The sequence below is a fragment of the Aythya ferina genome (genome assembly GCF_964211825.1).
Source record: "Aythya ferina genome assembly, chromosome: 3".
NCBI lineage: Eukaryota > Metazoa > Chordata > Aves > Anseriformes > Anatidae > Aythya > Aythya ferina.
This window is the reverse complement of record NC_140298.1, coordinates 119,744,485-119,767,345: the sequence shown is the minus strand read 5'-3', so window position 1 is coordinate 119,767,345 and position 22,861 is coordinate 119,744,485. Positions and strand designations below refer to the sequence as shown.

Sequence of the window (22,861 nt, the reverse complement as noted above, 5' to 3'; positions counted from 1 at the left end):
CGTTTGCTTTTTCAGTAATAAAATATTTGTTCACATGTGTTCGAACTGAAGAGGCAACTGAAAAACTCATCTGTGGAGGACTGCTCCATGCCCTCCATCAGAGGCCACCCTGCAGATATTTTGCACCAGTCTGTCTCCTGGCATTCCCAGAGAAAGAAACCCGGGTACTTGCTGTGGGTCATCTTGGCTCAAGCTTCACTCTGTCCTCTTCTTCCAGATCAGATTTGATTTTTAAATATAATGCAGACAAACTAATGGTTACTAGGACTACAGGGCTCTGTGAGACAAAAAGGCACCTACTGTTCCCACATACCAGCACAGAAACTGATCTTGTACTGGGAAGAGTGAAACACTGGTAAGTCAGAACACAGCCTACCATACAGGAGAGAAAGTCTCGGTGACTGTGGAATTAGAGACTTTTAAAATGTGAATTGTCCAATTTGGATTAAGAAAATGGGAAAAGTTGGTTAGACAAAGTAGAAAGTAAGGAACTAGGTGATCACTGCCCAAACTAACTGCTGCCCCTGGGTCCCAACTGGCAGAGGGCTCAACCATTTTGTTCTGTAGCACGAAATATATAAGAGGATGAAGAGGGTGCAGAACCTGGCAGGCTCTGTTGCTCAGGAAATGTTTCAAGCTTGTGTGTATGCATGTGCTAAGGCAGGACATGCGTGCCTAAAGCAGGATCTTCTCTGACAGAGATTGAAGACAATCATCTGCACCACAGCGACGAGACTCAGACCTCAGGCAGAGGCTAAAAGCAAAGACAGAATGGAAGAGACCTTGCCCTCAAGTTGCCTGCAACCCAATAAATGAGAAAACACCATGGGTCGTGTTGCTAAAAGACTGTCTACACAAACACTCCGTGAAGCAGACTCTGGGAATTGCTCACCCTCAGCCTCCTCACTTCTAATTCAGCACAAAGGGAATTTGAATCGTACACTGCACTGCACGTTGTATACAGGTTGTACATACTGAATTGTGTGATTTAGAAACAGATTTTTAAATTCCATCGTAGCCAGTTCAAAACTGCACATACAACTCACTTTTTTGTCTCGCAAAACAGAAGGAAAGTACGCGGACCTTTGCTTAACCCTGTTGCTGAAAATGAGGGATTTGTCTTACTCTTTAGTACTAGCTTGTCATTAAAGTTTAGGAACATTTTTTCAGTTCAGTTTCTCTTTCCCTGCAGGGAACACTTACTCATTCACAGCTTTGGGCAAGTTAAGTCTTCAGTGAAGCACCTTGCTATTCTCCCTAGCGTAACTTACCAAGAAAGAAAAGTGCAAATTGATTCAACAGTGTATTTTGTATTTACATACGTACACTTATACTATAATTTCCATACAATAATTTCCATATATGAAAATAAGTAAATGTAAACACAAATTCAACTGTAACATCTACTAGCCTCTACTAGACGTGGGCAACTAAAGAACTTTGGCAGCGAAACAGTTTGGTGTGGAGAACAAGCATTAATAAAGCCAACAAAGTAAACTCATTATGTGAAATGTCTCAAGCAGAAACAGAATTACTTTGCTTTGTAAGCACTGGAGCCTATGATACAACAAGAGCAGCCTTTCTCAGAACAGCTTTGAAAGTAATGCTCTATTTAATAAGAACAACAAAAATCTCTTTAGTTCTGTTTAGATATTTCTTCAGTCACACTCATAACATCTATTGCAATAAAAGCAAATCACTATTTGGAGAGACCACAAAAAGAGACACTGCAAACAATTCCTGCTTTAATGGATGCTGTATACATTCTTTGAACTAGCAGTGTTACTTGAAACACGTTAGAAAAGTCCTAGTGATACAAAATCCATCAAAATCCATATATATATGCATATATATATATATATATAAAACCTCTCACAGAAACAAACAATAACCATCGCAAAGCACACGTACCTTTTTGTTGGTGTAGGTGCTCCAGAGGACATGTGGGTCACCATGGTATCGTTCATATTAGTCAGAGGTCGAGGAGGACTAAAATAAAAGTATTTATTCCAGTTAGTGATTTAAAGAACAAAAAGATAAGAAAAGAAAAAAAAAAAAAAAAAAGAAAAGAAAAGGACACCACTGTTTTCTGTGACAATATCAGGTCAAAGAACAGCAGAAAGGCACTGAACTGCTCTATTCTAACTAACTTTCACAATTCATGCGTATCTTTAAAATGAAGGTAAAACTAACATTTGTGATCAAATAGCTGACCTTTGGTATTGTCTAATACTTCAAGCAGATGTAGGAACCATTCAAATTAGGGGAATTATTTGAAACGTTTAAAGAAACGAGGCAATGACTCATTACAATAAGCCATCAATTATACAACCACCACAGCACCTGCTTGACTTTGATTTCTAATGAGAAAATTTCACGTTAGTTGGAAGAATCCAACAGAGCACCTCGTGTTCCTTACCACCCTAACCACAAAACCATGGGATGATGTTCCCATATTTGCTGTTTTACAGCCCTGGAAGTTTTCTGAAGGCCGTGCTGATGGGCATGCAGGGTGTGGGATGGGATTGACGTGCCCGGGGCACCCCCTGGCAGCTCTGCTGGTGAGCTTGAGTCAGGGGGGACGACCTGCAGGAGCTGCCACCGCAGAGTCAGTGTTTGCTGGCATTTAGCCTCCGAGCACACCTACCATCCTTTAGAAGGAGACTTCCAAAGACACGCAGAGCTGCCCATGCGCAGACAGCAGCTCAATTTGCACGTTAAACAAAATGTCTCGTACAGGTTGTAACAGAGAAAAACGGCATGTTTTTTTTTGAAAACACAGCCCTAAAATCTTCAGTTTTCTATTTGCCATCATCTTCCTGTTCACTGACACTTAGATTTACAGTTGAGATTAATTCTTGCAAACTTTGTATACGATCCAGCAGCACAGAACACATTTGTCCTAACAGAGCTTTTCAGTTTTTGGATTCCCTGCCATTCCTGGTGCCTGCTGCAGTGACCCTGCTTCTGTTCGGGATTTCTAAATACCAGGAACTGGCTTAGGACTCATTAGCTTATTTCATTCAGTAGCTTTCAGAGCCCACCAATCTGGAGAACCAAACACGTATAAGAATCACCTGCTGCCAAAGAGGTGAAATCACAAAAATCATATTCCTCGCAGGTCTTACTGCATTCTTTCCAGACAGATTAGCCCAGAAATAATTATGCTGTATGTTTCAACGTTCAGGTTATTCTGAAATACAACATTATCCTGAGAAATGCCCTGGTCATAAGATATTTACTGAATCTGCTGCTTTGGAAAAAGAACTTCGTACTGTACAAAAAAGCAGAAATGCAATTATAACACACTGGAAACTTGGTAACCTGATGGCCGTGACATGCTGTGGTACATCTGGAATCTATTAATGCTGTGAGTGAACATGCAAATGCATCCTCTGCTAATAAGCAGGTAATTAACAGCATCTCCCTCTTTGTCCCTTTATCCCCTTATTTACCTCTCGACTGAGCATCAGAAACGTTCAGCCCACAGCTACAGTTCAAAGTTCCTCTTTTTCCCTAAGGATTCACTTACCGACTTTGCATTCTCCTGCTAGGCAAATCTGAAAACAATATGGGCTGCTGTCAGACAAACACCTAGCTTTTGTGACAAAAACTGCATTTTTCAGCAACAACTATTGGCTCATGGCTTTTGTGCGCATTAGCAATGAAGCAGGCTGTTGGGTTTCGCTTTGTTTGCTTTGGGAGGGAAAATCAGACCCACAATAAATGCCACCTCGTTACTGATAATCATTTTGGGGTATGTGAAATTAACCCCGGGGCATCACATTTCAGCAGAGGGGTTCTGCAAGCTCACAGCAGCCGTTCCCGAGACGCCCAGGACGTGAGCGTGGCGCTGCCAGCGGGGCACAGCGTGCTCGTGGCCACCAGATGCATAAAGGGATCGCTGTGTTTTCGCACGATCCATTTTACTTTAAGTAACAAATTTCACACGAGGGCACATCTTCTGTCATCCCACAGAAGTTCACCTACGTGGACCTATTATTTTGAGTCAGGATAATTCTTTATTTTATTACAACATTGCTTTTAAATGGCTCTTTTAGAAGGAAAGTGGATGTAATTCACCACTCGCAATCTGTTTTTGGTATCATTATAAGACATTTCCACATGCTCATTCCAGTTCTGCAAATACCAGTGTCCTTGTTTTTCCAGCTAAATCCCTGCTCACAGTGATAAAGACAAGGAAAAAAATTAAACAGTGACATCTGGTTAGAAGATACCTAACTGCACAACTCCATATTATTTACTGCTTACAATAAAGCCTGTCCCAGTCCAGACGATTTCTTGAGGCCATTTATACATTTTTAGGGAGTGTCTGCTCAGAAAATAGGAACTCTGTTAAGGTGGCACTGTATTTTCTTGTATAACCGTGACAGAAAAATCATACTGGTTGTGACACCAGAAGCAGGCTGTAACCATGTACACCATACCAATGGAGTAGCAAAAGAGCTTCTTTATGAAACTGGGATTGGTTTTATTTTACCGATTTCTGATTCAAATGGAATATAACCAAATGTCCCCTCTGAGATGCTTATGAGAGTTACCCTATCACCATAAACAAGACAAAGCAGCTACTGAGGAGAGGTTTTTCTGCCTCACCAGAAAATGCAACTATCCAAGCACCTGAGACATGAGAAAACCCCAAATCAGAACTGGTACGGAGATTCAGAAGTTGCATTAAATGGGAAGGGTGACTTTTTACTGATGTATGTAGCTTTTACAAAGATTTCAAAATGAACTGAGCATGAAATGAACAGAAGGCACAGTAACCACTTGATAAGTAACAGTATTTTGAAAATGGATTAAATACATCCATGGGTTTCATACGTTCAATATATAAGCTTTAGCCTGGAGAAGAGGAGGCTCAGGGGCGACCTTATCGCTCTCTACAGGTACCTCAAAGGAGGCTGTAGTGAGATGGGGTTGGTCTGTTCTCCCACGTGCCTGGTGACAGGACGAGGGGGAATGGGCTTAAGTTGAGCCAGGGGAGGTTTAGGTTAGATGTTAGGAAGAACTTCTTCACTGAAAGGGTTGTGAGGCATTGGAACAGGCTGCCCAGGGAAGTGGTGGAGTCACCATCCCTGGAAGTCTTCAAAAGACGTTTAGATGTAGAGCTTAGGGATATGGTTTAGTGGGGACTGCTAGCGTTAGGTCAGAGGTTGGACTCGATGATCTTGAGGTCTCTTCCAACCTAGAGAATTCTGTGATTCTGTGAAGCTAAAACACCTTAAATCATCTTAAAGAAGGTAACAGAAGTTTGAGTTTTCCAGCCCTAGCAGTTTTTTTGTCTTTTTATATTTTTTCCAAACCATGTTTAAGTATGAACATTCCCTGTCTCTTCTGCTGTGACCAGCTCCCTCTCTATGCATCCACTTCTGGCTACTACTGGACACAAGATACTGGACTAAGCTCTTTGGTCTAACCCAGGATGGATGATATCCTGTTCTTAGATCTTCCCATCATTTTCCTAAACATGTCACCAAACTCCTATGAGTTACTGCCAGAACTCTAATTAAATCAAAGATCTTGACTTCTATCATTAATATTTACCCTTTAATTACCTGCTCCTACCTGTAAAAACCTACGAGATTCAGATGTAATTGAAGCTGCTGTCACATCTGTTCTCGGTAATCTTGTCTAAAAATGAGAAATAAGAAACGTGTCAACAGTTTTCCTAAGTAGGGAAATCATTGCACATTCTGAAGAAAAATCCAATTAAGCCTAGGGCTAAGTCTTCATTTAGACTTGGCTGGTGAAGGTCCAGAACAAACCCAGGACATCTCTCAGGCCCCAGAAGTCTAAAAGCTCAGTAAATAGAAGCAACCAAGTCCAGAGACTTTTTGCTGTGCTGGACAATCATCTTGCAAAGGGACCTCTAAAAAAAGCAACAATAAACAAAATTTACCAAACCCTAAACACTTCTATCTGAGCTTGCTGATGCAATCAGCACAGTGACATGATATATTTGATCCCATCAGTCTACAGAGACTTGGAAAATGCAAAGCTCAGGAAAAGCAATCTATACTCGAGAGGTAAGGGCTGCCACTGCATCCAATTAAAAAAATATAAAAAAACTGTCTTTCAGACCCGGAATTGATGAGACTGAAGCCAGTGATGGACACCTGGAATTCTGGAAGTAGACACATTTCACTGTCCCTAGGAAAGGACAATTAAATAGGGTCTGAAGGGTCCCAATGATGTCAAGCAGCAGAAGTTCAAGCTAAGCTTCTGGTACAAACATATGTTTCCTCCCTTTACTCAATGTTTGTCTGCCAGAACCAGACAGTATATTGCATATAACAAAAAAGAGAGTCATTTTCAGGTCCACTGATAAGCAGTGTAGTAAACACTAGCATTTGCTTAATTATCTACTAATTCCTAGAATTAAGTTATTCTTTAAATAGGGATGGAAATAGGGATAACTGCATGATATCTGCCAGTCTTTTCTGTTACTTCTTTTAAATTGCACTTACTGTGTTTACCTACATATGAACTGAACAGACATGAACTCTTGAATATATTTGCTAACTTTACAGGTGAGTTTTGCTCTATAACCTGGGAAGTCCTGCACTATAAAGGTAATAACAGATACTATGAGCCTTCTTGGTACTGCTCAGGAGCCCCACTCGCAGTCCATCCAGGTTGCATTGCTTTGTGCAAAGAGAGCTACAAAGAATTACAGCAAAGACCTGACCAACACCAGAAGGTAGGCACAAGTCAAAGATATAAGTTACACGCATAAAAATGAAAAATCATACTTATATTAAATCCCACTACACTACAGAGAGTGGCTGACCATACCCTCTGCATGTTATTATTCCATTTACAGCCATGCTGACAGAAATTTAAGGAGAGATCTAACAGAAAACTGTCAGTTTTGTGGATATTTACCTAGGTATATTTACGTAGGCAGAGGTATGGAGGCATTTAGCACTTCTAGGTGCGAGGCAGGCTGGCACCACAGCTAGCAGACACTAGTCAAGATCTTTATATTAAAGATTTGCATTAACTTAAAGCTTATTACAAAAGAAGCGTACTCAAATCCATATGGAATCCTAGTTCAGTTTATTAATTGGAAAAAACAACACAACAACAACACAACAAAACACCAAAATAACAGTTGATGAAATACAATGCCATGAAACTGTAAAAATAATGTCCCAACTGCCATGACAGTCCTTTTGCTTCCCTCTGACAAGGTGTCAGCTGGAAAAAGCAACAAAGTGAGGTTCATTATTTTCCTGGGTGATTCATTATTTCTCATACTGAAGGTCGGGAAAGATGAACTTAAACTCATTAGAGCTGTTTGTTTCTAACAACACATGCAGCATTAACTTTTTTTTTCCCTTAATGTTTCCTATGCTACTTCATACTTCCAGGTAAGAAAGACACAGACTGTAAAGTGCAATGCGATTCGATATAAATCTTGGTCTCTCTTGCATGGCATTTCCACGGGAATAAAGAAATGGCATTTATTTGCTTAACAACCGTGAGAAGTCCTTGGGGAGATTTCCACAAACAACCCTGTGAAAACTAATCTCTTTCTCCTGTAACCTATCAGGAAGGATTCAAAGCAGCATAAATGTGACCTGCTTTTCTCACACCTTATTGCTGGGAGGACTATGTCAACACATTTAGGTAATAGTGCAATAACACACCTCCTCTGTCTTACCTTTGTTCCTCAGGAGAGACCAAAGGGAATTTCCCCAAAGAACAGTCATGACTGAGGTTACCCGAGGTAAAGCACAGTCCCCGTCTGCCAGCAGTGCCACCTGGTTTCGCCCATAAAAACAAATGCTGCGATGCTTTTAAAGTGACACAGTCAAGGTTATGCCCCCAGATACACGTTCCTTCTTTCCCCTAACAGCAGCCTTTGCTTTCCTTACACGCTTTAGCAATCTGCATCACTGCAGTCCAGCCGCTTGTCCTGACATTTGCTCCAGGATTGCTGTTGGGTTTTGCATGGGAGCACACACCAAACTTTCCAGTCTGAGGCTGCATTGCTGAGGATGCCACGCCAGCTCATCATGCTAACAAGAGGGCAGGCCCAATTTCAGTAATTTCCAGTTTCATTACCTACTACTATCACCATCTCCTTCCTTCACAACAACCTATAAGCTATGGGGATGAGCACAGAGCAGTATTCTCCGTCCAGGATTGTGTGCACGTGAAATCATTCTTTTCCCACTAAAAACACTCGGTGATGCAATGATCAGCACTGCAGCAGCAATAGTTGGTCATGGGTAGGCTGAGATGGCTCCCAAACTGAGGTTCAGAGGGTAGAAGAGTGGAGGGGGGGGGGAGCAGGTTAGAGGGAGCATGAGAATGGTTATCTTCCCCCCTCCCTGGGAGAGGATAAAGCCATTTTACTGTATGCAAAATGCTCTATAAGGATGACGTCAGTAATACAATTGAAATCTTCCCCCTCACACTGCAAATCCTCCAAAAATTGTAATAAAAATTTTGAGATGTCATTTGCTGACTTGAGGTTGAAGAGCTCCAGCACATCTCATTTTCAAACTGTTCCTACTGTTTATATCTGACAAGTCTTCAGAGTGCAGTTTGATGGCCTGATCCAGAGCCAGTTTGGCCCCACTTATATTTAGTAAGCAAAACCATGCCAGGGAGTCTTCCAAAATCCAGGAACGTGATCATCTACATGTGTAAATTGTTAGCAGACCCTAGCACAGTTCTGGTCTGAGTCAAGCAGCAATTCCCAGCAATTCCTGGGAGAAGACGGAGCCAGGAACTACTCCCAGGAAGCCGTTCAGATGTGGCTCGGCTCTTGTGGAAGGTAAGGAAGATTAATAGCACGGACAGAACAGTTCTGAGCCAGCTGGCTTCACTGGTGAAAAACAGTCCCAAGTAGACTCAACTAACAGTATATGCAGGACTAGGACTTGATCTCGAGCTTATTCCTTTGACTTTGCATCTTTGTTTTTTCTCTGATGTAACAGCCACCAGCATTTCATCGGGAATCTGCCCGAGGACGGCGCGTGGCCAGCAGCAAGGACCCAGGCAAAGCCCGGGTGCTGGTGGGAGCAGATGGGAAGGGGCAGGCTCCATCCTGGCAGACCACCTCCAGCTAACGGAGGGTTTTTGGCACTGCCAACAGCCTGATCGGTCACCCCTGGTGTCCCAAAAGTGCTTCTTGCAGCCGGCTGGTCCAGGTCACAGACCCGCTGAGGCAGGAGGGGGCCTCTTGACACCACCCAGTCCCAGCTCCCTGCCCAGGCTGGACCAGCCGCAGCAGGCTGCCCAGTCATATTTTTAATTACCCCAAGGGCAGAGACTCCACAGCCTCTTCGAGCAACCCATGCCCGTGATCACACTGCATCCCAAATCAGGCTGCCTTTTCGTCTTACACTACGGTCTCTGCTCAGTCGGATCTGCAGAAGGGAGCAGCCTGCCCCGCATCCACCACGAGCAGCAAGTCACCACAAACCCACACATGCTCAGGGGCCAAGCGGTGAGCAGGCAGCTGGGAAGAGCAGAATACTCAGGCTTCGTGTACTTCCTGATGGCTTTCAGGCTGCCTTTACACAAGCAGTGGCTATTCTCTTCCTTAAGTGTATACGTCAAGACTATCTAAAAGCAAGACACAAGCTTTAACCTGTAACTCACAGGCTAGGCAAGAGAATGGAGTTTCAAGGAACACACCGGCAGCTATTTTGAAGCTTCACAAGCAAATGGCAAGGACTCTGCAGAGGACAATGTAGATAATGTGTGCTAAACATGTGATACAGGCACACATTAAATTAAAAGAGGAGGGCTGGTGTCAGCAGGCAGGGATATCGTGGAATGCTGCAGATACCGAAGCTTCAGATAGCTGCAGCAGCAGCAGTCTGCAGAGCTACTTTTAAGTAAGATTATGTGAAAATGGTTTCAGACTTCTTCCTAAACATTGTCTTTACTATTCCACTCTGCCTGAAGAATTCAAAAACTGCTCAGAATCATAGAATTAGAATCATTAGGGTTGGAAAAGCCCTCCAAGATCATCTGGTCCAACCATCCCCCTACCACCAATGTCACCCACTAAACCATGTCCCCAAGCTCCACATCCAGCCTCTCCTTGAACACCCCCAGGGACGGTGACTCCACCACCTCCCTGGGCAACCCGTCCCAACGCCTGACCACCCCTTCTGAGTACTTGAGACACTTCTGGGACCTGTGTCAGATATATACGTGTTCTGAAATTCATCAGCCAGGACTTCAGTAGGTCACACCATGCATCTCCTAACAGTGAGCACAAGATGGGTGAATTTTCTCTCCAGAGTCCTCTCTACTGAGCAAATTTGTTCTACTACTTAAGAGGCCAATTCCTTTACTATTATTTGCTGTATAAACTCTTCTCCTCTAATTACTCGGTGTCTATCACCAAGTAGGAAGAAATGAATTACTTCTTTTGTACTATGCATTATATATAACTAAGACCATAAAAAGCCCCATTATTTATTATTCAAATCTAAATAATGATCTCCTGCTGCCTTCTCCCTCTGACTACATGCTCGAGTAAGTAAAATATAAGATCAATACATCTGTTCAATAGGAGGCACTGAAGGCAGGCCAACGAAGTGAAAGAAAACCTGTTTAAAAATGCAATAGCTCATAATGACAACTTAAACTTCACAACAGAAAGCAAAGGGGTGTTAGAATTGCCCTTTTCAACTAACAGATTGGGGATGCAAACAGACTTCATCTTGGGAAAATAGCTGTAAAGGGCACGAGGGTTCATGGCAGTCAGCTAAGCAAGCATCCCCGGTGTGCCGCTGGAGCAGAACAGCCAGATGCAATAACCATGCGCAGAAGGAGGAGTAATTTCTGGGAACTGAGGGGGGCTCTGCTGCACTTGGCACTGTAAGAACACAAATGGAACTGCATTCAATTTTTGGAACTGCAATTCAGGAGGGAGGTTGAAAATCAGGGATGGTTCACTGAAGAAACACAGGAAAAACTGAAAGCTGGAAAACATGCAATTCACAGAGATAATCCTAACTCCAAACCTCCTACTTAGCAGACAAAATAAGTGGTGGTTTGATGGCAACCTACACGTACATTTAGCTTATTTGTAATAAAAACACACAGCAGTACACAGCACGGATATAACAAACTCCAAGGAACAGAAACCAAAATGAACAAATTCTACTTAGAAATATCCTTGCAGATTTTGAATAACGAGGGCAATAAAGCACATGAACTTTCATGACTGTGGCAAATTCCATCTGTTATAAATGTTAATTATTTTTACAAAATACCTATTTTTTTTAATATATTTTCTGCTTTGCACCAGGAATAATTCAAGGAAATCTCCCAGTCTCTGTTGCATTTGTGGTTCTAGTTAAATGATTGGGATGACTCATTTGGACTCCATGAACTCTGGTTAAGGAAATAACTGTAGTAGCATCTCTGTATGTGTTTTGAGCTCTTTTGCTCAAAAATATAAGGGAAAAACTTCACAGCAGGACAAGTTTCGGAAACTTCTGTCTGTCATATATATACACAATGACTGAAGGTAAATCTATGATACAAAACCCATCAGACTCAGAAGTTGGAATTACCAGCCAGATTCAGGAGGTGAAAGATGCAAATTCAGAGCTACACTTTGGCAGGCAACCAAGGCCAACGTTCTCCAGCAGTTAACAAGCAGCCATGAGAAGCTGCAAGGTAGCAGCTTCTGTCAGAATGACTTATCAATGCAACACGCATTTCCTGCTTTTCCTGCTGCGTGTATTTTGAAAAACTATCCTATAAAAGTAGGAATACACTACACTATACCAAGAATACATTACATCTTACCATAGAGGGTGATTTCTTCTTTTGCTTGTTTTTCTAATCTGGGGTAGGAACTGGGATTAGGAAACAAGAAACTAACCCCCCTCTCCATAATAAAAAGTTTTAAAGTGTCGCTCTGCTTTAAACCCGGAAACCACAATATTTAAAATATGCTGTTACAATGAGAAAATTTTGAAAAGAGTTGAATTGTTGACATTCTATTTCTATTCTGCAACTATTTAGACTTCTTCAGTTTCAAATAAAAAGGGCTTTCTGTCACACAGGCAGATATTGCTTGGAACTGAATATCTCAATTTTGTCTGATTTGCGCTTTTGCACAAAGTCACTGAAGACCAATTCTACTTTTAGTGTAGCGTGAGTGACCTTCATGCAAATGTGAAAAGCAAAAAGTGGGAAAACATTACCACTGTTATTTCTATTGTTATTTTTTTAACAATAGAAATAACATGTTATTTCTATTGTTAAATAGAAAATAAAGTTTATTGTAAAAATGCACATTACCTTCAGTAAAGGAGACAGATCTAAGTTTCTGCTACTTGTGTAATTTTTCTTTGTTTTTGCACATGCAACAAAAGAAAACAGATGAAACCTGTACCTGTGGGACAAACCAGTTCAATGCACAGCTGAAACAAACCTGAGAATGGAAATGTACTTACAGTTATCCCTAGGTGGCAAAGAACCAGACACAAAATTCTCTGTAATCCTTTACCAGTCCCCTAAAATATCCAGATCACAGTATTGTTTAAATATTTCTGAAAAATTATGATATCTTAATTCAAATAATGGATATGACTGCAGTTGCAGGAAGGCACTGAACACTGACTTTGCAGACTTCTGTAAAATTCCAAGTGCCAGATGACTGTCAGCAGTTCCTCACTGTAATGTACTACTTTCTGACACTGTATTTGTAAGAAAAAATTAGGAATTGTTTAAAAATAGCTGCTAACACTCCTCCAATGAGAGCACCAAGGGCAAATACATCCACGGATATGCTGAGCCAACATTTTCCTCCTATAGAAAGGGAACATAACTGTAGTAGTAAATTGGATCTCACCACTCCATTCCAGTGCAAATCACGTGAGCAACTTCCCAACAAAACTTACATGTATATATTACAGATCGATTACTGGTTTGTTCTCTTTGTTATTTTAATCAGCAGAAAATGGCCAATTTCTGTTCTTATGCTACTCAAAAGTGTTGGTTTTATGTTTGTGATTAGGAGTGAGAAATGTGATCTCTACTTCCCTGGAATATTTTGAGTTAAGTTTTCTACAAGCCCTTATGGAGCTTTTACATCTGTTTAACTATGACTAATTTTCCTACTAGCACTGAGTAGTAATCCTGCCAAAAGCTATCTTGATGTGAAGAAAGGCATAAAACATAACCCAACTAAGTGTAATCCGACAACAATTTCAGTCAAAAAACTATAATTCAAAAATAGCAGGCTAAATATTTGCCAAAAGGAAACATTTCAAACGCGTTTGGATACAATAATGGTGCAGACCTGACTGGGTACCAAAGACGAGATTAGCAGCTCCTGTCAGCCAGCCTGGCTTTTCCTGGGCGAGGGGACCAAAGGTTTCAACTTTTTGCTCCATCCTCTGGAGATTTACATTATTTGAGCTGCCAAAACGATGCACAGACTATTTTAATTTTTTGTTGTAATTTACAAAACAGTTTACAGCGTATGCTTCTGTTAAGATGATCAGGATGAAATGAAAACAGACACGATAAAAAGTTGAGAACTAACCACAAATCTGAGATCATACACAAATACCTGAGATCTGACAAAAAGTTGCGTACCACGGGGAGCAAATCCCCGCACTCTGTGATGAGAGCCGATGGCAGCAGGGGCAGCGCGCTGTTCGCAGCCGCTAATGCCCAACCATGGCCGGGTTTCTGCTGTTTTGGTTCACCATCACACTGCTCCACTCCCAGTAACCAAGAACACGTAAATTACTCACCAGGACGAAACGTCACGGTAAGTTCTGCTGCATCTTTATGAAAGGCGGTTCGTGTTGTGAACGTGGCATTCAGTGTGGTATCACTGGTATTGGGTTTAGGTTGGATGTTAGGAAGAACTTCTTTACGGAAAGGGTTCTGAGGCATTGGAATGGGCTGCCCAGGGAAGTGGTGGAGTCACCATCCCTGGAGGTCTTTAATGACGTTTAGATGTAGAGCTCAGTGATATGGGTTAGTGGAGGACTGGTTAGTGTTAGGTCAGAGGTTGAACTCAGTGATCTTGGAGGTCTCTTCCAACCTAGATGATTCTGTGGTTCTGTATCACAGCCTGGAGGGGCCTGCACCCACCCCGCTCCATGCCCACACAGCCGTGCCCCAGCACCACAAGGAGCCTGGGGGGCTCCTGGGGGACAGCACCGAGCATGGGCACAAGCAGCAGGCTTGGTTTTAAAAAATAACAATAATGAAACCACCAACATCCAAACAAACAACCAGCCTTACATTTCACTCCTTCCCCCCTTGAATTAAAGGGCAAAGCACAGTGCTCACTCAGGGAAGCCTGGGCCTGGCAGCAGGGCCACCCCAGGCCCCGCAGATCCCATGCCCGGCCACCCGCAGCATGGCCCTGGGGAGCCTCCGAGCCCTGCTGGGCCCGACCCGACCCTCTCCTGTCATGGCATGGTGCCGAGCTCCAGCAAGGGCAGCAGATGTGCCACTGGTGTGCCATGCCACACCAGAAAGCATCTCCTGCTGACCAGAGGGGAGAAGGGGACCCACCGGCTGCCCCCTCGAAGCCGTGTGAGGGAAGGGAGCAAGAAAGCTGCGTGCAGGAGACCAGAAAGAAAGGCAGTGGCTGAAATACAAGCATAGGCACCCAATTCACACAAGTAAAATGCAAACACCTGGGCGTTTTGAACTAAAAGAGAACATTAATATGCAATTCATAAATTTTAAGTATCAAAGATGGATGAGTGCATCACAGAGCCTGACCCGAATACAGAAATCTTAAAATTCCACCCACTTACTCCAGCACTGAGACGAGGGCTTTAGGTTTGCCTAAAGCAGAACTCCAGCAGGTCTGGATCTAGGGCACCAAAGAGAAAAGGTCACCGCTGCTTCCCTTGGCTGTTACGTTACTACCCTGGCCATAATGTGCTAACCTGGCAATGCCACAGTGCTGAGCCACAGGCAAAAGCAAACACTTCTGTACTAACACTGTGCAGTGATCACTGTAAGACTGATATGCTGTATGAATAAACAAGAAGTGTATGTGTATATATATATATATATATGCATAATTATAATTAAATTACTTGGAAGTTCTTACTTCTTTTGCTGGATTAACAACCTTCTTAACAACCATTAACAACCTTCTTCCAGCCTGAAACCAAGCAGAGATTTATCTCAAGTAGTAACAAATGTGTGTACTCACAGAACGGCACATAAAAACAAAATTAAAAATAAACTCAAAAACACATAAAATTTAACAAACTATGACTCTTCACAAAAACCCTTCTAGATCAGGAATAATTCAATACATCATCACATGGGCTGTGGGGCAATGGATCACTAACACCAGCTGCATCACCATGGAGGGATACCTCAAGCCTCCAGCAGCACTCATACGCTGCTCTATGAGGCTCTTCCTTCCCCATGCAGTGCAAGAAAGCATTTTGGGTAGTTAAATATGTTAACATTTAAAGGACGAGTTAAAGCTAGTGTAAGGCGCAAATTTTTGCCATTGCTTGTAAAGAATGTTCAGCATTTTAATAAATGCAGTTCATCACCAAACAAACCTGGGAAAGTAAAATTCACTTGCTGGAAGTTAATTGAAAGTCATTAACACAATAACAACCCTTCATCACGAAACTAGTCTTAGTGATAGGACTCAGACCTGGACCACGTTAATGAAAACAGAGGGTAGCTGTGTGAAACGCCTACTGGGAGAGGATTTTTAAGTTTTCTCATGTCCATCCAGAGAAGCAGCCACAGCACAGCTTCCTAGGGGCGAATATCAGCCCACTGCATTACTTGGGGAGGCCAAGTCCTGCACCTCGGACAAGATAACCCTGTGCAACCATACAGGGTGAGAATCTGCTGGCTAGGAAACAGATTTGCACAGGAGGACATGGGGGTCCTGAGGAGCACAAACTCACCAGCTACAGCAGCAAGGCTGACCACGTGCTGGGCTTTGCCAGCTGGAGCAGAGCCAGCAGGTGAAGGGAAGGGATTCTTCCTCTCTGGCCCTGTGAGACAGGGCCTGGAGTGCTGCGTCCTCCTCTAAGCACCTCAGGACATGGAAGAGCGAGTGCAGCAGAGGCCACCGAGATGGTCAAGGTCTGAAGCGAGCAGTGTACGAGGAAAGGCTGACGGAGCTGGTTAGTTCGGGGAGCAGCAGGTTCAGGAGGGCCTCGCGGCCGCCTGCGACCACCTGCCCAGTGGGTACGAAGAGGAGCACACGTAGAGGATAACACGCAGTGGAGGTACAAGGGATGTTCTGTTTAGATATTAGGATACATTTGCTCAGAGTGGTGGTGGTCAGGCATTGGCATTTTTGTCCATGGAGGTCATGGAACCTCTGTGCTTGAAGGTAACCTACCTGAGGTGACCCTGAGCAATGTAATCAAACCTCAGAGGTGGACTGAACTTCTAAGCTGGAGCAGAAGACCTCCAGCAAGCTCCCCCAAATAAATTATTCCAGAATTTTAGAAAATCAGCTTGGCAGAGCAGATATCTCAGGCAATTTATACAATGTAAACACCAGCCTACCATGGATACAAACAGAAAAGATTTCAAAATACAGAAAAACTTTGCTCTGTCTTCGAGAATAAGGACAGCCACAATCAAGACATGCATAGCATCCAAACTTTCCTACCCTGAATGAATTAGAATTAATTAGAAGTCTGGCCAAAAGGTGTCAGGACGAAAAAATAAAATCCCATTTACAGGCCCATCAGGCTGAGACAGATGCCAGCCCCACAGATTAAAGGCTGTTACCAAGTCTGGTGAAGAGCTGCTATGTGTTAATCCAGATAAACACTTAGCCTGGGCAAAGCAGCAAAATGATGTAGAATCAAACATTAGAAAATTGTCCCATCCTCCAAGAACAGCTCAAGAAAGGCATGTAAATCTAGTAAGAATCATCCTCCCAGCGTGGGATAAAGATCTCTCACACATCAGTTCCTCAGTAGTCTGGAGCCCAATCTGCTACACACACAGGGAATGAGTTTCAGTCTAAGGCAATTAAGGAAATGAGCATGGGGTATCCACCAAATAAAACCACCACTGTGGAGATACCTAAAAACATTTATGTTCTGAATAAACAGCGATCACAACCACTGTAGGAAATACAGAAACATGCCTCCTTCACTGGGAATTGAAGGAAAATTCAGTGTGCCAGGTGTTGTATTCAAAGAATATGAAAGTCTGGGAAAATCTCTGTCTTAAACATGTTCAACTGCATAACCTTTTTTACAATGCAATGTCATCTGTCTTCTGTTAAAATCTTTACATTTTTTAAATGCATATTTATGTAGTTTTGGTTAAAAATGCCTATCCCATTCCTCAGCAGTGACAGAATGAGCATGAAAATCAAAAATAAGCGATCATGTTCCCAAAAAATAAATTCATACCAAATGCTTATGCATCTTAGGATAACACAGCAAGTTTCAAAAACCGCAAAACGATAAAAATGACAGGTTGCCAACATTTCACAACTGTGTGCAAGCACCTAACCAACGATGATAATTAAGACATGCTCGTCAGAGTTTCACATCACCTTCTGAAACTTCAACTGCCTTCAAATCAGCTCGGCACCTGTGTGTGTACACAAAGGGCACACAAACCAGCGGTGCTGTGCCCGTGTTCATGGTGCTGGATTCAGGAGGGTGCTTGCCCACGACAGGGGAACGCTGAGCTCTGCAGTCGATGGGCAAAAACTTTCAACATTGTGCTTTGTGGGAGACGGGCTGGCCAGCACTATTAATTATGCATGCCTATAAAAACCACTGCCATAAAGGATGGGAACTTCAATATCCATGGGAATCGCTTCCAGTACAGAAGTTCAGAGAAACAGATGCTTGTAAATCTTTAAACGCCCCACAGACTCACCTGTGCATGTGTGCAGGCCCCCATGGACACAGGGGTGCGAGGAGAAACCTCGGAGCTCCCAATGCAGAAAGCAAGTTTCTCTTGGCTGCTTTTGGCTGTGACCCGTACCAGTGGAGGAGGCACTCACACAGAGAGGTCGTGTGCTCTCCTTTCCCACCACTCCCAACTCAGATAAGAGCAATTCTCTCAATCATCTCCTTTATCTTTTCCTCCCCCTTAAGCCTGGAAGGACACCGGGCTGCTCTCCCTCCTGTTCCCGGCAGCCAAAGGGAGGCACCAGGCAGTGATGCAAGGAATGCAGGCTGAGGGCACCGGCTCCCTGCTGCCTGGGATGAAGCTGAAGCCTGAGCCCGAGCCCTCCCACCCTGCTGCTGGCCCCGTCCCCACCGGGCTCCCATGGGAGCCCCCCGGCCGCTCCGGCACAGCACGGACCCACCTGTGCCTCCTGCGGCTGGCGTGGAGCAGCGTCACCACGACCTCACCGGGGCTCTGGCATTACAGGCACGCTTTTGGCTTCCTTTTCTATGGAAAAACGTCCTGAACTCGGAAAAGGCGCTGATGGATTATCCTATAGCAGCGGCAGTTCCCACGGCAGCAGCGGACGCAGGCGCGGGCTGGCAGCAGGGACGCGAGGCGCGCAGAGGCGGCTCTCGGGCGGCTGCTGGAAATCAGAGCAAGCCCCAGCGGCTTCGCTCAGCGCTGCAGGCTTCGGCAGCTCCTCTGGGCAACTTCAGCCCTCGGATGCTACAACAATGGCTCAAGCTACTCGGCTCCTACCCCGCGCCTCCTGCTCCTTAATCGCATTTCATCCCCGCTCCGCTGCCCGTCCGAGGAGCCGCACAGCGCGCGGTGGTGCCGGGGATCGCTGCGCACGGGTGCGGGAATTTGGTGTAAAGTTTGCGAAAGGGTCTGATTGAAAACGAGCTATGTGATATAAAGAAGGTCCGTCTGAATGCAATAAGGTCTGCCAGATGTCAAAACCGTCAGTTCTTAATCTCTGAAATCAAATCATCTTGGTGGATTTTTACAGCTACTGCACAAGATTTGAGACTTTTGACTACGGATTTGAAGCACATGGAAAATTAGCCCTGATAAACTTTGGAGATGAGATAGGTTCAAAAAGTAGTAAATAATGATGAAATGGCAATCACAAAGACTAATCCACATCACTTGCTGAGTTAGGCTTGTTAAAATGAACTATTTTAATAAGGCCAAATATTAGGTTATACATCTGTGGCATAAACACGCAGACTTTGATTCAGAGAATAGAGCTGCGTCTCTGAAAGCAGTGACTACAAAAAGCATCACGGACCATAGCTGACAGGTAAGGCAATCTGCTGGCAGCACAGCTGATCTGCTCCTGGAGCACACATACAGAGACGTACGACTGTGTAGATCAGCAGAGAAAGAAAAACAGAGCAAGGGCTGGGAATGGAACATAGTTTAAGTGAAAATTCTGAAATATTTAATGTTAAAATAATTTAACAGGAAGGATGACTACTCAATCAAACAAGCTACTATTCAAGAAATGTTGCCTTTATAACCTCTCAAAATTGAGTTTTTATGTTAGATTGCCTTTCCCAAACACAAATTACTTGGCTCGGTACAGAAGGAAGGTGGTGACATTTAATGATCAATGAGATACAGGCAGTAAGAGCGGCTGATTTAATGTTACCTGACCTTAACTTCTATAAAAAGTCATCTTTGATGTATGTTTGCAATAAATACTGGCAACCTAAGCATATTTCTTGTTCCTTTGTGTTCACTGAAATTTTATTTAATATATTTAGATGATTTGGATCAGCAACCCTGGCTCCTAGGAGAAAGGACCTATATTTTTGTGGAGTTTTTGGAGGCCACAAAGCTCTTAGAGGAAGGTTTTTCTGAAAACTTCCCGAAGTGTGAGGAAACCTGGGATTTGTTTGCAGTTTTCACTGCCATCCAGCAGCCTGACAGACAAGCCTCAGAGCAAGGATGAAGGAGCACCAAGATGCTGCTCAGCAGATCTGCTGCTGCTCCCATCCAGAGCAAGGCAGGTTCAGCAGCAAAGCGTTCTGTAACACTTCACAAAAATGTTCTCGAGAACATCACCACTGTGCCAACAGTAGAGGGGCCAGCCCTGCCTAGTCCCGTGAAGATCTGCTTATGGACCCCACCACCAACTCTCCTCCACCCTAAAAAACATCCACTGACCCCCACCTTTTGCTTCCCTAACCTTTAGCACTTTTCAGTGCATCAAAAAGACCTTTATCCCAATCGCACAGTAACTTACCTTCTTTAATAGGCTCTGACAAATTATCCTTCAAAGGGCTTTTTGAAAATCCAAATACCCCAAATCCACTGGAATTCCTTTATCCTTCTCTAACCCTCAGAGCTTTCTGGCAACTGCAAGATGAAGAAAAGATTTCCAAAGATTTCCACCTAAAGCAGACTCACTAAATTGGCTGAGGATGTTTTAGCCCCACTGTTTGCGCTGCAGAGGGGGTCAGGGCCGAGAAACAGTTTTGTAAGCACATCAGTTTTTGGCTTCCACTTATTTTTCAAGTTTTTCAGTAGAGCTGCTCACAGCAGTAGCAACAAGTAAAGGAATATGGCTTTTGAGGGATCATCGCTGCCCCTGGGGTTTTGGGTTGAAGCAATGAAAGAGCCCCAGGTCGTTGCTGCCTGAGGTGTCCTGGGGAAAATGAGGGCAGTCAATAAACAGTTTTTGGATTGTCACACAGGGCAAAACTCCTGGCAACACACATCCGATGGTCTAAAGCATCTGCAACCCACAGACTGCTATTCTTACCGTAACTCTTCACCAAGATCTTACAAAGGTTATTTTCATGTCCAAAGTTAAGCCCTTCATACGTTATCATTGCAGAACTTCAATATATCCAGTGTCAAACCTAAATTGGTTTTACCACTATTGAAAGAGCCACAGGGTCGCTCTGATTTCTTACAGTAAGCAGGCTATGCAGAACCATGCTCTGTTCTAAATTCACTGATTTCCTCCTTTTTCAAAGAGTTAAACCTATGCTCTTGGTCTTGTTTTGAACTCAGGTAAACCTATGAAGAGTCATTTTGCTAGAAACAGAATCCAATTAAGATTCAAACTTAATATGACATGGAAATAAAGTAACGTAACAGGAAGAATTAGAAGTTAGTCTGCAGGCAGCTGTCCCATTTTAGATAGCACTTCTGCAGCACTCTTCCACTGTAAGAAGTGAGAGGTGGCATTTCCTTAACAGCCAGGGCTATGCCGCATGTCCTGGGGGGCAGGTGCCAGCCACAGCATCTCCCACACAGCCGAATATCCCCTTCCTGCCCCACTGTATCAAAGGTAAATGTTAGCAATATGAGTAAGTATTACCAACACATGTTCCCCTCTTCCAGGCAGGCTCTGAAAGGCCAAGTCCAGACCTGATTGCAGCGTGCAGGCCAGGAGGAGCCCCAGCACCCCGAGGAGAGCAGCACCCTGCCCTGACAGCTGTGGGTCCATGAGATCTGGATAGCATCGGTGTGTCAGCTGTGGGTGCTGAAGGCTTACACGGAGGAAGGAGCGAGCTGTGGACTGACAGCCTCAGCGCCCCCAAACTCTCTGCCCCCAGTGACCACAGGGCACAGACACCAACACGCACACAAGTTTGGCTACCCACCTTTCGGTAGACCTATCAGCGATAGCACATATTCTCCCTGAACACTCCGTGGCGCCCTGAAAATGATTTCTCATCACATTTTTACATGATTTCAGGGTGGGACATGCATTTCCTCTCCAGCTGTCACAGCCCGTGCCATCATGCCTTAGCACAGAGCCACCTTCACCAGCGGCTGAGGAGGTGACATGCCACCTCTCTGGTGAAAATGCTAATTTTTGGAAGAAAGGGAGGAGAAGCAGCTCAGGGCAGCTGCATCTGACACAGCCCATCTGTCACCAGAGCAGCATCCACGCTCCAGAGCATCACCGCATTCAGCAACGGCACCAGGACACCTCTGCTCTGCAGGACACACAGGAGGACTAATGGTGGTGGCAGCTTTTGCTGGGACAGTTATTTCAGCTAAGAATGGGCCACACACTCATCCTAGGCGATGGAGTTGTGTCACATCAATGGCTAAGGTTGGCAGGGACCTCTGGAGATCATCTGGTCCAACCTCCAGCCGAGCAGGGGCACCCTGAGCACATTTTGCACCTTGTGCCACCTCAGACAACGTCCTGAAATACAGGCTTTAACACAGAGGTTTTACACGCTGATGGGTCCGGAGCCAGAGGAAGCGCTCCAGCTGTAACCTGAAATAACACCATGGTGAAGGAAAACTTTAACGGATTTCTCCCATGAAAACTGATTCATGTCACATACAATCTCTGCTTTATCAAGTGTAAACTGACAAGGGGTTTTTCAATGCCTATTAATTTTTTTTTTTCTGTCATCTAGATGGGGGAGAGACTTTGGAGCCTGTGGATTCCAGCAACCATACCCAGGAAACCGAGTATGCCAAAAGCCAAAAAAGAAGATGATTCAAGCAGAATCACTCCGCAGCAGCCTGACACCTCACACCTAGGCACAGCTCACAACCTGGAGGAGGAGGCAGGCAGAGAGATAAGGGCGCAGAAAGCACTGACCTAGCAGGAGGAACAAATTTCCATTGTAACAGTGCTGACCCAGCACAGCTGCAGGAATGCAGGTAAAGAGCAGGAGAGGTACTTTGAGAAACATTCACTTATTTTGGGAAATACATGTAAAGCAAATCCGTGACTGCCTGCTGGAGCATGCGTACGGTGCTCTTTCAGAGGATTCTGTAAAGCTCCTGACTGGCTACATTGAAATTGTTGTGTACATTTTTCATAGATCATAAAATGATAGAGAAATACCGTAGTAAGGGGGTGTCTGTCAAACACAGAAGGTAGAAGAGACCGGCGTTCTTACAGAACTAAAATTGCTCTCCTTTTGGCTTTTAAATTTTCAGTGGCAGGCAATTCTGCCACTTTTCAGTTTGC

General features: G+C 44.0%; 1 protein-coding gene across 15 annotated transcripts in view; it reads right to left on the bottom strand.

Annotated features, from left to right (window-relative positions):
• The window catches only part of DTNB (dystrobrevin beta), a 194,092-nt gene that overhangs the window by 105,460 nt on the left and 65,771 nt on the right, over window positions 1-22,861 (bottom strand). For all 15 annotated transcript variants that reach the window (XM_084514052.1, XM_084514051.1, XM_084514048.1 and 12 more), the window contains one exon: window positions 1,912-1,989. In XM_084514052.1, coding sequence (XP_084370178.1) covers window positions 1,912-1,989 — 78 coding nt within the window. The remainder of the gene's footprint in view (window positions 1-1,911; window positions 1,990-22,861) is intronic.